General features: G+C 30.1%; 5 protein-coding genes across 5 annotated transcripts in view; 1 reads left to right on the forward strand and 4 right to left on the reverse strand.

The window, feature by feature from the left end:
- Positions 1 to 2,709: 2,709 nt before the first annotated feature.
- On the reverse strand, positions 2,710 to 2,998 carry CBG15086 (the record flags this gene model as incomplete). The annotated part of the gene is made up of 2 exons (XM_002632833.1): positions 2,710 to 2,832; positions 2,879 to 2,998. 2 exons carry the CDS (start codon positions 2,996 to 2,998, stop codon positions 2,710 to 2,712), a joined length of 243 nt encoding a protein of 80 aa, XP_002632879.1.
- A 3,294-nt stretch (positions 2,999 to 6,292) lies between these two features.
- Positions 6,293 to 6,826, reverse strand: CBG26281 (the record flags this gene model as incomplete). Its single annotated transcript, XM_045235185.1, has 3 exons — positions 6,293 to 6,542; positions 6,603 to 6,733; positions 6,779 to 6,826. The coding sequence occupies 3 exons, from the start codon at positions 6,824 to 6,826 to the stop codon at positions 6,293 to 6,295; spliced, it is 429 nt and encodes a 142-aa protein (XP_045099626.1).
- A 1,542-nt stretch (positions 6,827 to 8,368) lies between these two features.
- CBG15088 lies at positions 8,369 to 10,444 on the reverse strand (the record flags this gene model as incomplete). Its single annotated transcript, XM_045235186.1, has 1 exon — positions 8,369 to 10,444. The coding sequence occupies one exon, from the start codon at positions 10,442 to 10,444 to the stop codon at positions 8,369 to 8,371; it is 2,076 nt and encodes a 691-aa protein (XP_045095611.1).
- A 2,057-nt stretch (positions 10,445 to 12,501) lies between these two features.
- On the forward strand, positions 12,502 to 14,129 carry CBG15089 (the record flags this gene model as incomplete). The annotated part of the gene is made up of 3 exons (XM_002632835.1): positions 12,502 to 13,122; positions 13,552 to 13,798; positions 13,990 to 14,129. 3 exons carry the CDS (start codon positions 12,502 to 12,504, stop codon positions 14,127 to 14,129), a joined length of 1,008 nt encoding a protein of 335 aa, XP_002632881.1.
- Positions 14,130 to 15,724: 1,595 nt separating this feature from the next.
- The window catches only part of CBG15090, a gene marked incomplete at both ends in the record, with an annotated part of 6,871 nt that continues 4,499 nt past the window's right edge, over positions 15,725 to 18,096 (reverse strand). The window contains 3 exons of the mRNA XM_045235187.1: positions 15,725 to 15,985; positions 16,184 to 16,447; positions 16,730 to 17,403. Of these exons, the coding sequence (XP_045095612.1) occupies positions 15,725 to 15,985; positions 16,184 to 16,447; positions 16,730 to 17,403 (1,199 nt within the window). The remainder of the gene's footprint in view (positions 15,986 to 16,183; positions 16,448 to 16,729; positions 17,404 to 18,096) is intronic.

Here is an 18,096-nt window from a genome sequence, read left to right on the forward strand (position 1 = left end):
ACCAGCCCAATCCGATGTACTCTTTCACAATCTATCTTTACTGCTCAGCAACAGTTATCGCTTCAATTTCCTTCTCGGTGATTTCAATTACCCGCAGATAAACTGGTCTCCTGATAACCTTCTGCCTAATGATATGCCTGCTGGCCTGGAAAGCCTGATGTCACTATCCGATCTGACTCAGATAGTAGACTTCCCAACCAGAACCAGTCATTGCGGTGCTGAAAACTTCTTAGACCTAGCATTTTGTAACAAGCCGCAACACATCTCGAAAACCGTGAATCTTCCACCCTTCCTGCTCTCTGACCATTCCTCTGTCCTCTTCGAAACAATCCTACCTAGTATTTCTCCTCCTTCACCCATCCTCAACACTACCTCGTCAAAACGTCTAGACTATATAAAATGTGACGTCAAGCGTCTTTTGGATCATCTCTGCTCTTACAACTGGCCCAGGCAGCTATCTTTCTTCTCCACGGTTGATTCGAAACTTGCTCATTTCTCCGCCATTTTCAACGAGCTCGTAGTCCTCTACACTCCAACCGTCCGTGCTCGTCGTCCAACCTTCTCGCATAGAAAACCCAAGGTTGGGGCCTTCTCGCCCGCAAGAGGCCTTCTCGCCCCCAAGCCCTCCTTTCTCCGTCCTCCCTGCTATCGCTCCCTTTGCCGTCCGTCCTCATTTCTCTCCTCTAAATATTGCAAAGCACATCGGTTCTCTACCCTCAAAAGTCGGCTTCTCCCCGGATTTTATCAACTTCCTTGTAATCAAAAAGTGCAGTGATGCGATAACCATCCCTCTTTCGCTCATCTTCCAAGAATCCTTCTCCTCCGCCAAATTTCCTGAGATCTGGAAGCACTCAGTTGTTAGTCCAATATTCAAGAAGGGATCCAAATATGACGCTAATAACTACAGACCCATAACGCTCACTCATGCACTTTCCAGACTCTTCGAAAGATTAGTCCTTGAAGAGCTAAAACGTGTTATCGGCCCGAGTATTTCTCCGAATCAGTACGGATTCGTCAGTAAGCGATCCTGTGTTCTTGCCGTCCTTGAGTCCACTTCCAGAATACAGAAAACCTTAGCAAATAAGCAACAATTCGTAGATGTTATTTACTTTGATTTTCGCAAGGCATTCGACACTGTCCCACACAATCTCTTGCTGCTGAAAATGAGGCGTATAGGTATTGATGAACGATGCTGCGATTGGTTCGAGTCCTTTCTCAGCAACCGCTCATCCAACGTCAAGGTTAATGGCCTAATGTCAACCAGCGAGATTGTTGTCAAATCCGGAGTCCCCCAAGGAAGTGTCACTGGCCCCTTTTTGTTTCTGATCTACATTAACGACCTACTCGGCCTCTTTCCTCCCAATGTTCATGTCACGGCGTTCGCCGACGACTTAAAAATAACCGGTTCCGAACCATTGGATATGCAGAGAAGTATCGAAATCGTCGAGCACTGGTGTGACATCTGGAGACTCAAACTAGCCGAAAATAAGACGGCCGTTATGCATTATGGTAAACGCAATCCTAAGACAGTTTACCTTATTAAGGGATCCCCCATTACTCCGCATCGCTCATTCAAGGACCTAGGTATACTAGTTGATGATCAACTTCAATTCGACAAACACATCAATCTTATTGCCTACTCTGCTAAACTCAAGTCCCGCCAAATACTGAAAACGTTCCAATCGAAAAACCCTTGTCTATATTTCCGTTTCTTCGACACCTACATTAGACCGGTCCTCGAATACGGTTGTGAACTTTTCGATCCATCCAATGCCACACTTGCCAATAAACTAGCATCTCCTCTTCGTTATTTCACCAGAAAAGTCTTTCAGAGATGTAATATGCCCTTCAATTCATACACCGATCGCCTATCCCAGTTCTCTATGCTAACCACCCTTCATCGCCGCACCCTTCTAGTTCTTCGTACCTACCACAAAATTGTTATAAACTCATACCATTTTCCCTCTATGTCGTCCTACATTCTTCCCAGCCATTCTAACCGAGCCCCGTATTTGTTCAAAATCAACGGTCAATACTTTGACTGCTTCCTTCACAGAAACTTGTCTATGTGGAACCGTGTATGTAAGGTGATAAATTCTAAGCTCAGTCCGGTGGCGTTTGCTAAGCGAGTAGGAGCGATTCCTTATGATATTCTGATCCCTCCCACTTGACCTACAGGACTCTAGTCGGTCCGTCTGGTCATTTTACTTTTATATTTGTACAGGTCCCATTTCTTGCCAAATTATCTATCGATTTCCCCCATGCATTGCAAATAAATATATTATTATTATTATTTTAGTGATTGAAATAATTGAAATAATAAACAATTATACAAACTTCATGAAACAGAAAAATTATGTTTAAATGAGGCCAGACACCAAAAAAAAAGTTTCCTGATATTTTGCATAGAAAACCCCCATAAGGGGTTGAACCCATGACAGGCAGCTCAGGGGTACAGCGCCGCTCACAGGTGATTCGCGCAGCGTCTATAATAGGTGAAATATTGTTCGCGGAAAGTCGCCATGGGTACATCGGAACATGCCTGCCGCAGGCCATTTACAGACCAATCGCGAACGCGCCTCCTACAATTGGCTTGTCGCGAGAGCAATAATTGTCATATATTGTTTCGAATCTGGAAGCTAGCAGCTGCTAAAAATTGTTTATTACACAGAAAACACAATGAAAAGCGAAAAAACAATTAATTAAAAGTTATATTATTCTCTTCCGCTTCAAATTTACCCACTGTTCCAGAACTTTTTCCTTCCTCATTCTCAGTTGCATTTTTCCGGAGTGCCCAGTCGACATACAGGAAAATTGAGATTTTCTGGCACCCTGTAAAAATTGGATTAAAAATTCGGATTTTCTGGACGCTTCTTACCTTTTGAAAGTACAGAAGCAATGCTTCTTCCAGAGTTTTTCGGAATTTCGGCTTCTTGTTTCCGACTTTTGTCTTCCAGCCATTTTCTCTATTTTTCTGCAAACAAAACGATACATTCATGGTTATACAGTATTCTAGTATAGTATTATATGTTAATTAATAAATTCCGAACAAAAACTGCGAAGAAAACGGCGAAAAAAAGAAGTAAAGTATCCAAAATAAGAAAACGAAATTCGGAAAATAAAAACAAGAATTTCTTCGCGATTGTTCAATTTCGGACCTTTTATAGGGCCAGTTAGTAAGATACGCATTTTGCTCGCGAATGGTCAATTGTAGAGCCTCTCGTTCGCGGTAGATAAGTAATTAGTCGATTATAGCCCTTCTTCTGTAATTGGTCCATCACGAATCACCTGTGCTACCGGCTGAGCTACGGGGGCGCGAAGGCGCCTGACGACCGATGATCTACATAAGCGCGGCGCGATTTCGTCCCCCGAACTGTCCCCCCAAATTTTTGCTTTCTTGCCTCCTTCAAAAACATTTTGTATGTTCAAATTAGACGGAATGCACTTAAAACTGTCTTAACCATTGTTGAAATAAGAATTAGCATCGGAAAATCGAGGTCCTGCCCCCAAATGCGATATTGTACAAAACGAAATTAATTTCTGCAAATTTAGTAGGATTTTATGAACAAAATGCAGATTTTTCATTGAAAAAAAGATTACAAACATCCCAAGAATCTGTATTTTATTGAAAATCACGATCTTAATTGCGAAAATGAATCAAAAGATACAATTATGGTGACTCCCCAAAATTGAAAAAATCGAACACTGTAAACACTGCACTAAACTTTGAGCTTAAAGGGGGACTCCGACCATAAATTTTTATTGCATTAAAATGTTTCAAAGAAATATGTGTTTTCCATGATATTATTGCGAAAAAATTCAAAAAAAATCCGAAAACCCCGAAAAATGGCGTTGAAAAAAAATAGGATTTGAATTCCCGCGCAGTCAGAAACCTAGGCCTCGGTATCATAACGCCTTTTTGACATGGTAATTTTCTGGATTTTTTCGGTTTTCACGTCCGGCAGGTGAAAAACGTGAAAAATAACTGTCGGCCACTTGAAAAAACGGCTATCAGGCGCCGTGGCCTAGGTTTCTCACTGCGCGGGAATTCGAATCCTCGTCCCTCCTAGCAACTTTTTTTTGAAAATTTTTCGCTTTGAACGGCATTTTTCGGGGATTTCGGATTTTTTTCGAATTTTTTCGCTATAATATTGGGAAAATAGACAACTTTTCGAACATTTTAATGCAATAAAAATTTTTGGTCGGAGTCCCCCTTTAATTATCTCATTTCCTGTGACATTGAAAATCTGTCAACTGATGAAATGTAGATCATTTTACGGCAAACATTTTGCCAGTTTGCAGAACTTTGATATCTCTTAACGATAATTTAGATAATTAACCTTAAATATCAACAATTCCCAGATAATTTGAAAAAAATGTCTAGTATATTTTACTGTGTCATAAATGCTTTATATCTCTGAAATCGTTTTCTATTATCAATGGTCCTAGGTTCCCATAATTCTTCCCTTCCTCTCAATATTGCGGGTGTCACACTCCCTCCTCCTCCGTCCGGGACTTGGGACTCATTACTGATTCCTCTCTCAAATTCTCTGCTCACATCAACAAAATCACATCTCTAGCTCTTCTCCGCTCCAAACAACTCTTAAAGTCATTTAGATCTAAGTCTCCAGAATTCTACATTCATCTTTTCAAATGTTATGTTCTCCCGATTCTTGAATATTGTTCTGTAGTTTATTCCCCTCCGCCTTCTTCTCGCCTTGCTCTAAAACTAGAATCTCCCTTAAGATTTTTTTCTCTAAGTGTATTTTCCAGCGTTGTAATATCCAGTACAGTTCCTATTCTGATCGTCTCTCTATCCTCAATATGTTCTCCATTCGACATCGTAGGCTAAAAGCTCAACTAATTCTTCTCTATAAACTTTTAAATGGCTCCGCCTACTTTCCTAACCTAAATGCACATGTCAAATACTCCTCCTCCCCTCGTCGCCCTATGAACTTAATTATTATTCAGCCCTACTCCTCTGACTATTTTTCTTCAATTGTTCCCCTGTGGAACGCCATCACTTCCCAAGTTACCCGATTTCTCCTACCTTCCGAGTTTGAATCCTTAATTTCTTCCAGTATTACCCGTTATTGATATATTTGCTCCCTATTTTTATTTTGTTCTACCGGTTACATCTTTCGTGCAGTAAAAATTTAATTGAAGTCAAATGTTCATAAAAATGTAAATTCATATAAAAACAAAGAAAAAGTTGGGAAACGGAAACTTCTAGAAGGTTCTGGAATCTTTTTTTGAATTCCCGCAAAATTTGAAAATTCTAGTCAACCTCTAGAAAAGTGTCAGAAATGAAAAACGGAGAGGTTTTTGTTTAAAAAAAAGATTCCAGAACCTTTTAGAAGTTTCCAGAAATTTAGGATAATTGACTTTTTGGCTTTTTGGTGCAATTTTTTCAAAAATGTCAAATTTTTTTGTTTCTATGTGAACCTAATTTTTTTTTCTACACATTCTTCGATCTGCGAAATAATACTTCTCCGGATAGTATCCCGTCAATATTTCTGAAAAGAGCGTGTACTCCTCTTGCGATTCCACTATGCATTATATTCACAGAAAGTTATCGAGTTGGAATAATACCAAAATCTTGGAAGGAGGCGATTGTTATGCCGCTTCATAAGAAAGGCTCCCGCTCCGATCCTTTAAATTATAGACCAATCTCTTTAACATCCAATATATGCAAGATTATGGAGAAGTTGATACGAAAACATCTAGTCCAATACTTATCCGAAAATAATCTATTATCAGAAAAACAATTCGGGTTCCTTAATCAGAGAAGTACAATTTCCCAACTGATCGCCTACCAGAACAAGCTTGTTTTCAATTCTTTAAATGGGTTAGATACCCATAGCGTCTATATTGATTTCCAGAGGGCCTTCGATACAGTGCCGATAGTAGTATATATATATGTTGATCCTGGAGCAGCCCATGTCCCATTTTCTTTCTATACACAAACCAAGCATAAAATTAAAACCTTTATTATTTATCCATTTATTTTTATAGTGCAATAACAGTATGAAAAAATTTTGGACCACTATCCGGCCTACGGTTTACGGTTTACTTTATTAATAAAATGGTCTTATTGCATGAAATATATCTGACAGTTTAATTTATAATTTTTTGATGTAGTCAAATATGCACGACCTTTAGTAGTGTGATTGTTAGTTAAAAAAGCCTCTTAACCACGTCAAGGTAATCACAAAAAGAGGATTTTAGTCGGTGTTTGACAAGGAATTCCAACCTAGCTGTACAAACTATAGGATTCAATTAATGAATTTAATTACGTCAAATCTTCTTCTGATTCGGTCTCCTGCTCTGCTTCTAATTGCTTCTTCTTCAAGGCAGCTTGCTTGTTCTTGAGATTCAACGCGCGAAGATGGGCTTGCTCTTTTTGGATGATTTTCTTCGCTTTCAATTGATCTTGATCTTTCTTCTTGTGCAGCTCATTAATTTTTTGCGACCATTTAATCTCTTCATCTAATATAGTTGAACGACGTTTGAGATTGTCGAGTTTTTGTTGACGCTTCTTGCTGAAACACTAATTTCTAATTATTATCAAACGAAAGATGGACTCTTTTAAGTCAACTAACTGTTCATCAATCGATTTATTCTTATTTTTATTGGACGAGTAAGAATTGACTGAAGAGGAGGTATTACTATGTTGTTCAAAATCCATCAATTCTTCATTTCCTTCAGAAATGGTCGTAAATGTCAGTATTTTCTTAAAACAAAAAATTTTTGATGAAATTAAACCTTTCTAACTTACATTATTATTATTATTATGGTAGCCATCAGCATGATTGGTAGTTGACATCTCTAAAAAGTAAAAATTAAACTGTAAAATTACATATTTTTAATTAGTACTCATTTTAAAAAATCAAGTCAATCAGACAAGTTTAACGCGAGTTATAAGCAAAAATGAGTTAATTTATGCAAAAAATATCAAAAAATTTTTATCAACTCGAAATCAAAAAAGAAAGCAAGACAATAATTGAAAAGGTGAAACGTTTAGAAGCATGAAAGTGAACCAGAGAAGAGTGTAAAGTGCTCTCGGACCATCCTCTCTTAACAATTGCCATCTCTTTCTATTATCTCATTAATTAAAAAGTTACGAAACAGCAGAATATTCTAGACTCTGTGACTTCAATTCTTCATTTCCTTCAGAATATTTGGTTGGGAGGTTTCACTTTTTAGTTAAATTTTCAAACAAATTAATAGTTGCTTCTTTTTGCATATAAACAGTAGATGAGATCGAAAATCCCTGAAGGAATTTGATTAATGTTGTTATTACCATTTTAAAAAATATACACAAAAAAATTGAACTTATAAATGATGGATGATCATATTAGAAAATTGATTGAAGAAAGAGACAAATTTGCAACTTTAATAAAGATAGATAAATCAAATAAAGACCCCATAAGTTTAAAAGAAATTTGTACTAAAAAAATTTTGACTAGAATAGACAATAATAATTCCGATAAAAGAATTGTAAGTTGCTTGAAGACTATTGATAATTTACCAATTCCGAATAATTTAAAATCGTATATTAAAGAATATAAGAAGGAAGTAGAATTGAACTATACATCGGTAAGCGCTTTTATTAAAAAATTTTTTTAGATACAGGAAATAATTAGTATTAAATGACTAGATTTATAGTTTTATCAATAAAAAATGTCTACCTAAAAAAATATTAGTGAATTACTTCCTAATTCGATTATTTTTAATTTAAAACTTTACGAAACAGCAGAATATTCTTGACTCTGTGACTAATACTGTACTTGTGTTTCTAAATTGTTCAATCTTTCTTAGTGTATAAATTATGAGATGTTCAGAAAAGAATTAAGTTCATTAACAAATTATGATTTAGAAGAAATAGCAAAAAAATTAAAAATTAAAAATTTTAGAGGAGTATTTATGAGAGATACATTACCAAAACAAATCAATAAGATAGAAGTTGGTATTGTAAACCTTGATTTAAATAAAAATAATGGTACTCATTGGGTATGTTATTCAATTAATTCTGAAAAATGTTATTATTTTGATTCATTTGGAGTAGATCCACCCATTGAATTAATAAAATATTTAAATAAAGATATTAAAATATCAACATTCCAGATCCAAAAATTTAATACACATCATTGTGGTTATTATTGCTTGTTGGTATTAAAATTATTAGAAAAATATGATTATAAAGATATTATTTTTCAATTAATTTAAGGAAATGTTTCTTTTATAATAATGTCAAGCAACCCACGGTCTTTATTTGACATTTCTAAATGAAAAGTAATCTATGAGTTCTGCAATTAAAATGCTGCCGATAAGGTTGCAAAATGAAATTAATTTGTAGATTTAAAGTTTATTTTCGGTACGAGCTTTCCATGGAATAGTGACCATAAGCAATAGTATCTACTTCATTGTTTTTCATAATATAACGCTTGTATTCTTGACGAAATTCTTCAGTATTTTCATTATTCAATGCAACTTTATTTTGTTTCATGGTATAGATTTCATGCTTTTTTGATCTAATAAGTACTTGCTCTTTTCTAACAATACCATTTTCAAATAGAAATTTTGTATAATCATCAGTTGTTAGTGTTTTCACAATATTTTTCTTTATTCCTTTACATTTTTTAGTTTCTACTCCTTTCTCTTTTTTAAAAGCATATTGTTTGGGACGAAGTGCTACTATTTCTGTCATAATATCACTATTTAATTCATCTTTGAATTTACCAATCACCTTCTTATTTGATGTATCATAAAGCGGATGTTCAACTGGATAATCACTGAAGTCAAAATATTCTTTAATTTCTTTAATGTCTTCATATACATTTTCTGTTTCAATTTCATAAATTAAACTATCAGTATCCTGGTAACATAACCTTATTTTATTCCCTTCTGTAATGGTTCTACCGTATCTTTTTTGCATTACTTCATAATGAAATTCGTACATTAAATATTTGCTTAATTCTAATATACTAAAATCCGCATAAATAGGTTTATCAAAAATAACATTTGTTTTACTCATTTCAACAGCAGCTAATTCATTATTTAAAATTATAGTTCTTTTAAAATTTGGTTTGCTAGCTAATCTAACAATATAATTTGCGTCCATAGTTAATCGAATATCAACACGTCCACGAACGTTTTCCATCGTTTTACCGAATACAGAATTATTCATCAATTTAAAGAAATCTTTCTCGAAATCATTTTTAGCCGTTTTTCTTAGATTTGTATTTAATTCTATATAAGAAGCCATCCAATTACTTTCTTTAAACGTTAAAATTCTATGAACTTTCTTTAATTTCAAACCATATTTCAATGCTTGAAGTAGATTTTTGTAATGTATTACATATTTTTGTGTATCAAAAAGAGTATTTGTTAATTTTGCTATGTTTTGTCGATTAATTTTTACATTTTGTGGGCATAAAGGGAAGTCATTATGTTGATCATGTATTGCTTGAGGGTATTCAAGATCAACTTCTAAAATGCAACCTTTTTCTTGTTCATTCAATCGATTAATGAATTGTTTAATTTTATTTTCTGTTTGTAAGTTTTCTATACCTTCTACAAACTCAAATGTTCCATAAGGTAGTTTTTGATTCATCGCCCATCCATACAAATTGTTAGCGTCGAGGTATAATAAATATTTACTTTTATCATTAGGATTGTATTCACTCATATATTTATTATTTGCTTTTGCATATCTTTTTACAGCATTCACCATACCTCCTCTTATTCCTTTCTCAATGAAAAGATACATTTCATTATCAGCAATTGTTTCTAATTTGACTTCAGTTTTTTTAAGCATCGCATCCCATGATAATCCAGGTGATGTATAGTACCAACACGGATCAAGTCCATATTCTTTCATACTCAGATTTCTAAAATTTTCAAATACATCTGCTAATAATAATACATCATTGATCATATAAATATTTGTATAATCCCTTAAATTTTGACATTTCATTTCATTCCATACTTGCTGTGCATATAAATATTCTTCTTCAGTACATTTTTTATTATTCAAACTATCATCAAATTTGTTGATTGAAGGAATTTCAGTATATTCATATTTTTTGAAAGAATCCATGTATTCATAGGGATTAATTCCTTTTTTTCTCATTAGCTCGAAGACCCCATTTTTAGAAGGAATCATTTGACAAGTATCTTCATTTTCACTAATTTCAGAAATGGTTCCAAATGAATCATAATATCGTTTACTTATTACGCACTGATCATCATCTAAATTTTTACTTAAGCAATCTAATGATGCAGGATTGAACCCAAAACTATCCAAGAATCTGATTTCATAAAGTTCCTTATTTTCTTCTGAAGAAGAATTCTGAGTAGGTTTTTCTTTAGTATAACTAAAACTAAGTATAACTAAAACTAATAATATTAATTTCCCTGTGTTGTTTCCACTGTTCTTCATTTAGTTTAATCATCTTTACATCAGGAATACTGATCAGTTTGTCACAAATTTTAATTATATATTTATTAAATTCTAATACTGCATTATAACCAATGAACGATTTCATATCATAAATAGTGTGAGTGTAAGAGTCAAGCACAATAGCACAAAATCCAGATGCAGCATGTTTTCCTACATTTTCAGTCCATGATTTATTAGGATTATCACTAACTAAATCAATTTTTTTAATTATAGATTCAAAATCAGCATAAATTACATAACGATGTTTTTGTGTTTTTCGAATACTATTAAATTTACAAACATTATTTTTTGGAGGCGTATATTGTACTGGTTCATGTTTACCACAATCTTCATAATGTTTATCAAATTTTTCTTGATTATAGTAAAATGAATGGCATCGTACACAGAAAATTTTTTGATGTTCTCCATATTCGTTAAATAATTTATTAATACTTTTAATTAAACTATAATGACAATTATCATTTTTTTCATACCAAAATAAATTTATCACTCTGTTGTCAGAAATACCAAATCTTCGTGATGGACGAAATCTTATTAATCTTTTCTCATCTTTGGAACAACTTACAACATTTATTGCTAAGTTGTTTAATTTTTCAAATTTATCAATATTACATATTTTAAAAGGGAATTCAAATCCACTAAAATTTAATTCATTTTCATATTTTCTATAATGCGTTACTCTCTCAGCACTATAAGGAGCTGGATGTAAATGAGCTAAAATAGACCATTTAAAACATTGATTATCATTATTTTTTATATTAATAATAGCTTTTTTATTTTTTATCCATTTAGGTAATTCTATATATGATGAACCTGATAACTGTTTTATTTTAGTTTGATTCATATATAAAGTGCATATTTTATTTAAATACCAACCTGAACCTTTACATTCTAATATTTCAATTTTATTCATTAATTCTTCACATGCACTAGTATAAAAATCTTGTCTATCTTCACCAATACATAATTCTTTAGTCTTTGTGTGGACAAAAAATGATTGTATAACATCATCTTTCTTTTTTTCAAATTTTAATCTAAGAGATATTTTAATATTTTCATCAAATATATCGTTTATTACACTATTTTCTTTCTTTTTCAGAAAAGCATCTATCTTTTTCTTAATTATTTTTTGATAATAGTCAAACCCTCTTTTTTCCATCTTATCTAGATATTCTTCTAAATTAATTTCATTATTTTGATTTTCATATTTTGTTTCTCTAATAACGCCTTTAAATTCCTTATAATTGCTAAATATTCCTTCTTCAAATGGAAAGATTTGATAAAGAGAAGGTTCGAAATGATCGATATTACTATTATTGTTGTTGTTATTTACTTCTTGAGGTACCTCTAATACCTGGTGTTGTTGAATAAACTCTATCAGCTCATTTTTTTTCATCTTTTTTATTTGTGTTGATGTAAGTAATTTATTTTTTTTACTTGTTTGTGTCAATCTGTTAACAAGGCTCACTACTTCACTTCGAAGTTCATCCCGTGACATATTTTGGAGATGGTCCATCTTTGGCCTTATTTAAAAAGAAAAATTTTTAATTATATATTTTTATAATTGATTTGATCAAATAAATCTTTATGTTTGAGAATATAACTAATCATTTCTTGTTTTCTCATATGTTTTATTTCATTAGATGAAAGAATTAGCGATTTTAATTTGTTAGTAATTAAGACTACTTGATGTCGTATTACATCTCGTTTCATTCCCTCTAGTAAAATTTCTGAAGTAACCATTTAAAACAATTAAAAATTTTATATTTTAAATAGTTTGCTTTCCCAAAGAAATGCCATCATTTATAGAAATATATGATCCAAAGAAAAGAAATGAAATAATCGAGCAACATATACAAATGAGAAAAAAACAAAAAAATAAAGATCAAGAAGAACATGAAGAACTTGAAAAATTAGAAGAAAATAGAGTTGAAATATTTAAACCAATTTTGGAATCAAACAAAAAATTACAAGAAGAAATTATTGATGAAAAAAATAAAATAGTTGAAACATTGAATAATTTCAAACATTTAAAAATGAGCGAAGGGCAATCATTTCCGAGGGGAATTGAGGCACCACAACAACTAGAACTTGAATCAGAAAAAACTAAAAGTCCTAGAGCAGCAATTACTGTAAGCAAGATAATAGCTTCTTATTTACAAGATGATAAGGAGAAAAGTAACGCTGGTTATTCTTTAAGATACAACAAAGATAGTAATCAATATACAATCGGAAATAAAGTTGTAAAATTTGAAAATAACAATATAAAAATTAATAATGTTGATTATGAAGCTACTGAAGGATTAATGGAATTATTAACAAAAAAATCACCAAATTTAGTTTTAATAAGTGATTACGAGAAAAAATCATATCAACAAATACTCTTGTGTTCTGACGCTTGTTATCAAGGATTCGATAAAAACGCTCCAAACAAAAGATTTAATTCTGATCCGAGTGATAAATGGAAATTTATAAGAGAACATTATTTTATTAAATCTATTTCAAGTGTGTCTGAAAAAAGTGTAACAGGAAGTTCTGTTGATTTTTTACCGTCTAATGTGAATTCACTTATAGATATGCTAAGATTATCAATTGGATCATATAAAGCAGGAAATAAGAACGAATATAATAAAATACATAGAATTTTAGATGAATTGGTAAAAATGAAAAAAATAAAGAAAAAAGATTTGAAAAATATTTATTCTAATATTGAAATGATTTAATTTTTAAGGTAAAATTGAAATTTTATTTTTATAATATTTTATACTTCTTTCAGAACTAGACTCATTAACTTTATTTTTTGCTTCTTGTCCCTTGTTGTCCGGACTTGTCTCATTTAGTTTTATATTTAATTCCATTAAACCTCTATTTAATGTTTTTACTGATACATCATGTAATTTACACCATTTCGATTTCATAATTGGAAATTTTCTGTTATCTTCTAAATAAAAATGATGCTATAATTTAAAAATGATGCTATAATTTTCTTATCGAGCATAATTCTTTCAGAACTAGACTCGTCAAGTTTATTTGTTAATTTAAAGGAGAAAAATTTATTCTATTAAATTAACAAAATGGAAATTCAGCTCTTCAAACAACTAAATATTAATATCGATAAAGCCGAATTAAACGCTTATTTAGATAATGATTTGACGAAAGAAACTGTTATAAGACATCTAGATGATATAGAAAAATTAACAAAACAGATAAATAATCTAACAAATATTAATGAAAGTATGAAAGAATCAATAATATATTCATTCAATTTACTTATAACTAAAATGTGCGAAAGTGAATGTAAATCATTAATAATTAAAGAATTAGGAGGAAAAGGTAAAAAATATAAAAAAATGCTAGAAACTTCTATGGAAAAATACCAAAAAGATAGAGATGATTATAACAAATTAGCTAAAAAATATGATGAAGAATTAAAAATAAAAAAGTAGAACTACCTCATATTAGTTTATCTATTACAACTACTAACAATAAACAATTAACAAATAAAGAATGTTTAGATATTTTAGATGATATTAATATTGAGGATATAGATATGGATAAGTATAAAAGAATTAGTGTTCCAATTAATTTAAGAAATAAAGCAGATAGAATTTATGCTAAACAATCAGAAAATAATTCAATTATACAAAAAACAAAAAGTAAATAAAAGCTTTTGGGGGAACTCTAATTCTAAGAAAAAAAAAGTATTTTAACTGTTTTCTAAATTTTCCTTTATTTTTTTCACTAGTTTTATCAATAGTAAGAAAATTATACTTTTTCTCCCATATTTTATTACACATAATATAAAATTCACTTTTTTCTAATTCTCCACAATGGTCACGATAAATATAATCTAAATTGAGTTTATCTTGAGAGAATATTAAAAATAAACTAGCATTTTCTCTGATTGTATTTTTTGGTAATTTGATATAATTTTGGCTTATATAAAAACAATCTATATTACTATGGCGACCTCTAGTAGAGTAATTTTCTATTTTATTTTGCTTTTCTAGCATAATATCATCAAAAATTATAAGAGTTTTCAAGTTTGGATCTATTTCACTTGGATCTGGAACTGCTTCATAATTATCAAAACAATGAACTTTTATTTCTGATTTTTCTGAATCTTTCTTGTCAACTGTAAAATCTTGTTTCCTAAAACACTCATTAATTTCTTTCTTACTTAAGTTATTTTTTAACCCTTTTACTATCACTTGATAGGATGGCTGAAATAAACTTGTTGAAAAAATATATAAATTATTATAATCAAGATAATCGTTTAATAACAAGTTTAATAAAAGGTTTGTTTTTCCACACCCTGATTTTCCAATTATGCAAGCCCTAATTGAATTTGGTAGTAATGGATTATTGTTTCTCTTTGTATAGTAATTTTGAATAGAATAATCAAAAAAATCCATCTCTATGGAGTGTTCAGATTATTTAAATTATTAAATTTATTAGTTATTAAATAACAAAATTAAAAAAATTATTTAAGTATCTACTTTATAGCTATTCATTTGGGTATGGCGGCTTTTTATCTCCATTTAAAGTCTACTGAATCTATATTTGAATACGATTTTCCTTCTTCTTTTATTGATAAACAATACGAAATAGCTGTTTTAAAAATTGATGGTGAAATTGAACTAAAAAATAAACAAAAAAATAAAAATAATATAATGTTTGTTTCATGTAATCTTATTGGAGATACATATATTAATGATAAGCAAAATAATATAATTTGTAAAATTAATAATTGTTCTAATTCTAAGACTAATAGTAGTCCCAGCTCCGCTATTCTATATGAACCTTATAATTTATTATACCACAAAATGATTAATAGAGCAAATACTATTATATTGAAATTAGTTGACGAGAATAATCAACTTATTGTTTGTAATCATTGTGATCTTTATTTAGAGTTACATTTTAAGGCAATTAATTAATTTTAGGAATTATTCTAAAACCAGAACCACTTTTTAAGGCTTTGAGAAAATCTGAATTTTCTTGGTTAATTTTTTTTACTTTTTTGTTCTTTTTTTACATTTTTTACTTTTTTTTGTTTGAAATGACTGTTATTCATATTTTGTAACACATTTTCATTATTATTCACTTCGGAAATAGTCACTTCGTAATCACTGTTTTCAATTAATTCTACTTTTTCTTTTTGTTTTGGAGTAATAATTACATAATTAGAATTGCTTCCTGAATCAAAAATTCTCATTTTTATTTAATTGACATAATTTTTTAAAATTTTTGTCTGAATTAGTCTACTACAATGGAGTGTCTGGATGTTGTAATTCCTTTAGAACTTGATTCTATTAAATTATTTCTTTGATTAAGTGGAAAAAGTTCAATTGCTACATCGGAAAGTGAAACTTTTTTCATCTTACTTTTATTTTGACCAACTAAAAATTTGGGGGAAAGTACTAACCAAATTGTTCGTATAATAAAGACATAAAAAACAGTTACACCTATAGAAACATAAATTCTCCATATGTAAATATAATATCCACCAAAAAAGTCCTCAACTTCTGATATTAATTCATGAGGAATCATTGAAGTTTGTTCATGTTCTTTTTATTCTAATCCAACTTCTGCTTTTTGACGCATTTCATTTATTAATTCTTCTTCAATATTTGTCTTTGTATCTAATAGAATATGTTCTTTACTTTTTACTTTTTACTTAAATTACTTACTTAAATTACTTTTTACTTAAATTACTTTTTTATTCAAAAACTTCAAATTATAGTGTTTAATATTTTTAAGTGTTGTTACATTTTTATCTTCTTTAATTTGGTTAATATTTTGATCGCTTAATTGAAGTTTATTTGAAATAATATCATTTTTGTAATACCAAATCTTATCTCTATATTTCTTTATTCTTATAGGAATCTGTCCTTTTGTTAACGCCAAGCTTAGCTTGTAGCCATCAAAGTGAGACAAATCAACATATTCTATCATATTTGCATCAATTTCTTTACAAAACTTTACTTGCAGAACATCAGAATTTGGAATTAATTTTACTTTTATCGCGGAATAATTAAGTGCCTTTTGCATAAATTTTCTTGGGTTTTCTTTTATTAACATTTCTAAAATATCGCTGTGATCATTGAAAATTGTACATAAAGTTTCTGTAGTATGTCGTAATTGATTATCTAAAATGTTTTCTAAATATTGAAATTCTCCGGCTTCTTGATAATCTCTAAAAGTTTGTCTTTTTGGTCTAAAAGTAAGTTTTTTTGGAGTTTTATTCAGAATTTTTTTAACTGCAAAGCCCTCTGAACTTAAATATAATTGATTATTACAATCTGTAGCTGTTTTATTTCTTTGCAAGTTTAGAGCAATTTGATTTTCATTATTTATCCAGAGGTTGTCATTCAAAAATCCATCAAATTTTCCAATTGATATAAATTTACAATTTTGGTCTTTATTCACATCCCACAACATTATTTCATTTGACTTTAATTGACAACTTCCAGATAGATAATTGCATTTTGTCATATCAGCAAGTACATTTGTAGGATATTTTTGATCATAATGAGAAAAAATTTTTGTTTCAATTAATATGCAATTTTCCTTTAAATATCGTTTTGATCTGAATAAACTAGTAAATCTATTAGGATAATCAACTTCAATTTTGTTATTTGTTAAATAAGAATGGTCTCCTTTTTTCATTCTTCCAAATTCACAATACTTATTTTTTATCATATCTTCACATTCGTTCTTTGTAATCGCTTTATTATTGATCTCTTTTTCTACCAAATGTTCATATCCACTTAAATCTGTATGTAATGATACTTCTGAAACTATTTTTTTACAAAAATGAGCATTTGATACATATTCTATAGTATTTGGCTTAAAAACTTCATATCTTATTATTTCTGTTGCATTATTATAAATATAATTACATTTTGGTAATTTGGGAAACTTAAAATATTGAACTGGTGAAGTATCGGTGCATAATATTGGATTGGAATTTGTAAAAGAAATGAATAATGAGCAGAATAAAAATGGTTGAAATGTGAGCGATTTTGAAGAGAATAAAATCATTTTAAATTATTTCTGATTTAATTATAAAAAAATAAATGAAAAAATTTTTAAATTAAAGTTAAATTACTTTAACACGGTTATCTTTTATTTCTACAATATTGTTGCTCATAATAAGACAATAACATCGTGTGCTTTGTGCAATATTTTTGGAAAAAAAAGCTTTAATTGTAACATCAGGTCTTGACTGTATAATTCTATCATTTTGTTTAGATACATCAAAAACTAGTAATGGATAATAGTGATAGTATACATCCTCTTCAATAAAAATGCAATCTTTATTTGTTTCATAATAACTATTTCTAAACTCTTTCGCAAAATTATATTGTTGAACAGCGTTGAATTTATCAAAATCAAACTTCAAACATTCATACGGGTAACGTTCACTGTTTAGCTCAACATAAATTTCTTCTAATCCACAATTATCAAATCTACTAGCGTTTGTATAATTATTATCTCTTGCACATTGAAAAGCAACAACGAAATATTTAATTTTATCGTATTTTGTGCCTAATTTCCATGTAAATTCTCTACATCCATTTGGAATATTATAACTCTCAAATTGTCTAGATATGAATGGTAGATGA

This window comes from Caenorhabditis briggsae (assembly GCF_000004555.2).
Source record: "Caenorhabditis briggsae complete genome, chrIV, whole genome shotgun sequence".
Taxonomy (NCBI): domain Eukaryota; kingdom Metazoa; phylum Nematoda; class Chromadorea; order Rhabditida; family Rhabditidae; genus Caenorhabditis; species Caenorhabditis briggsae.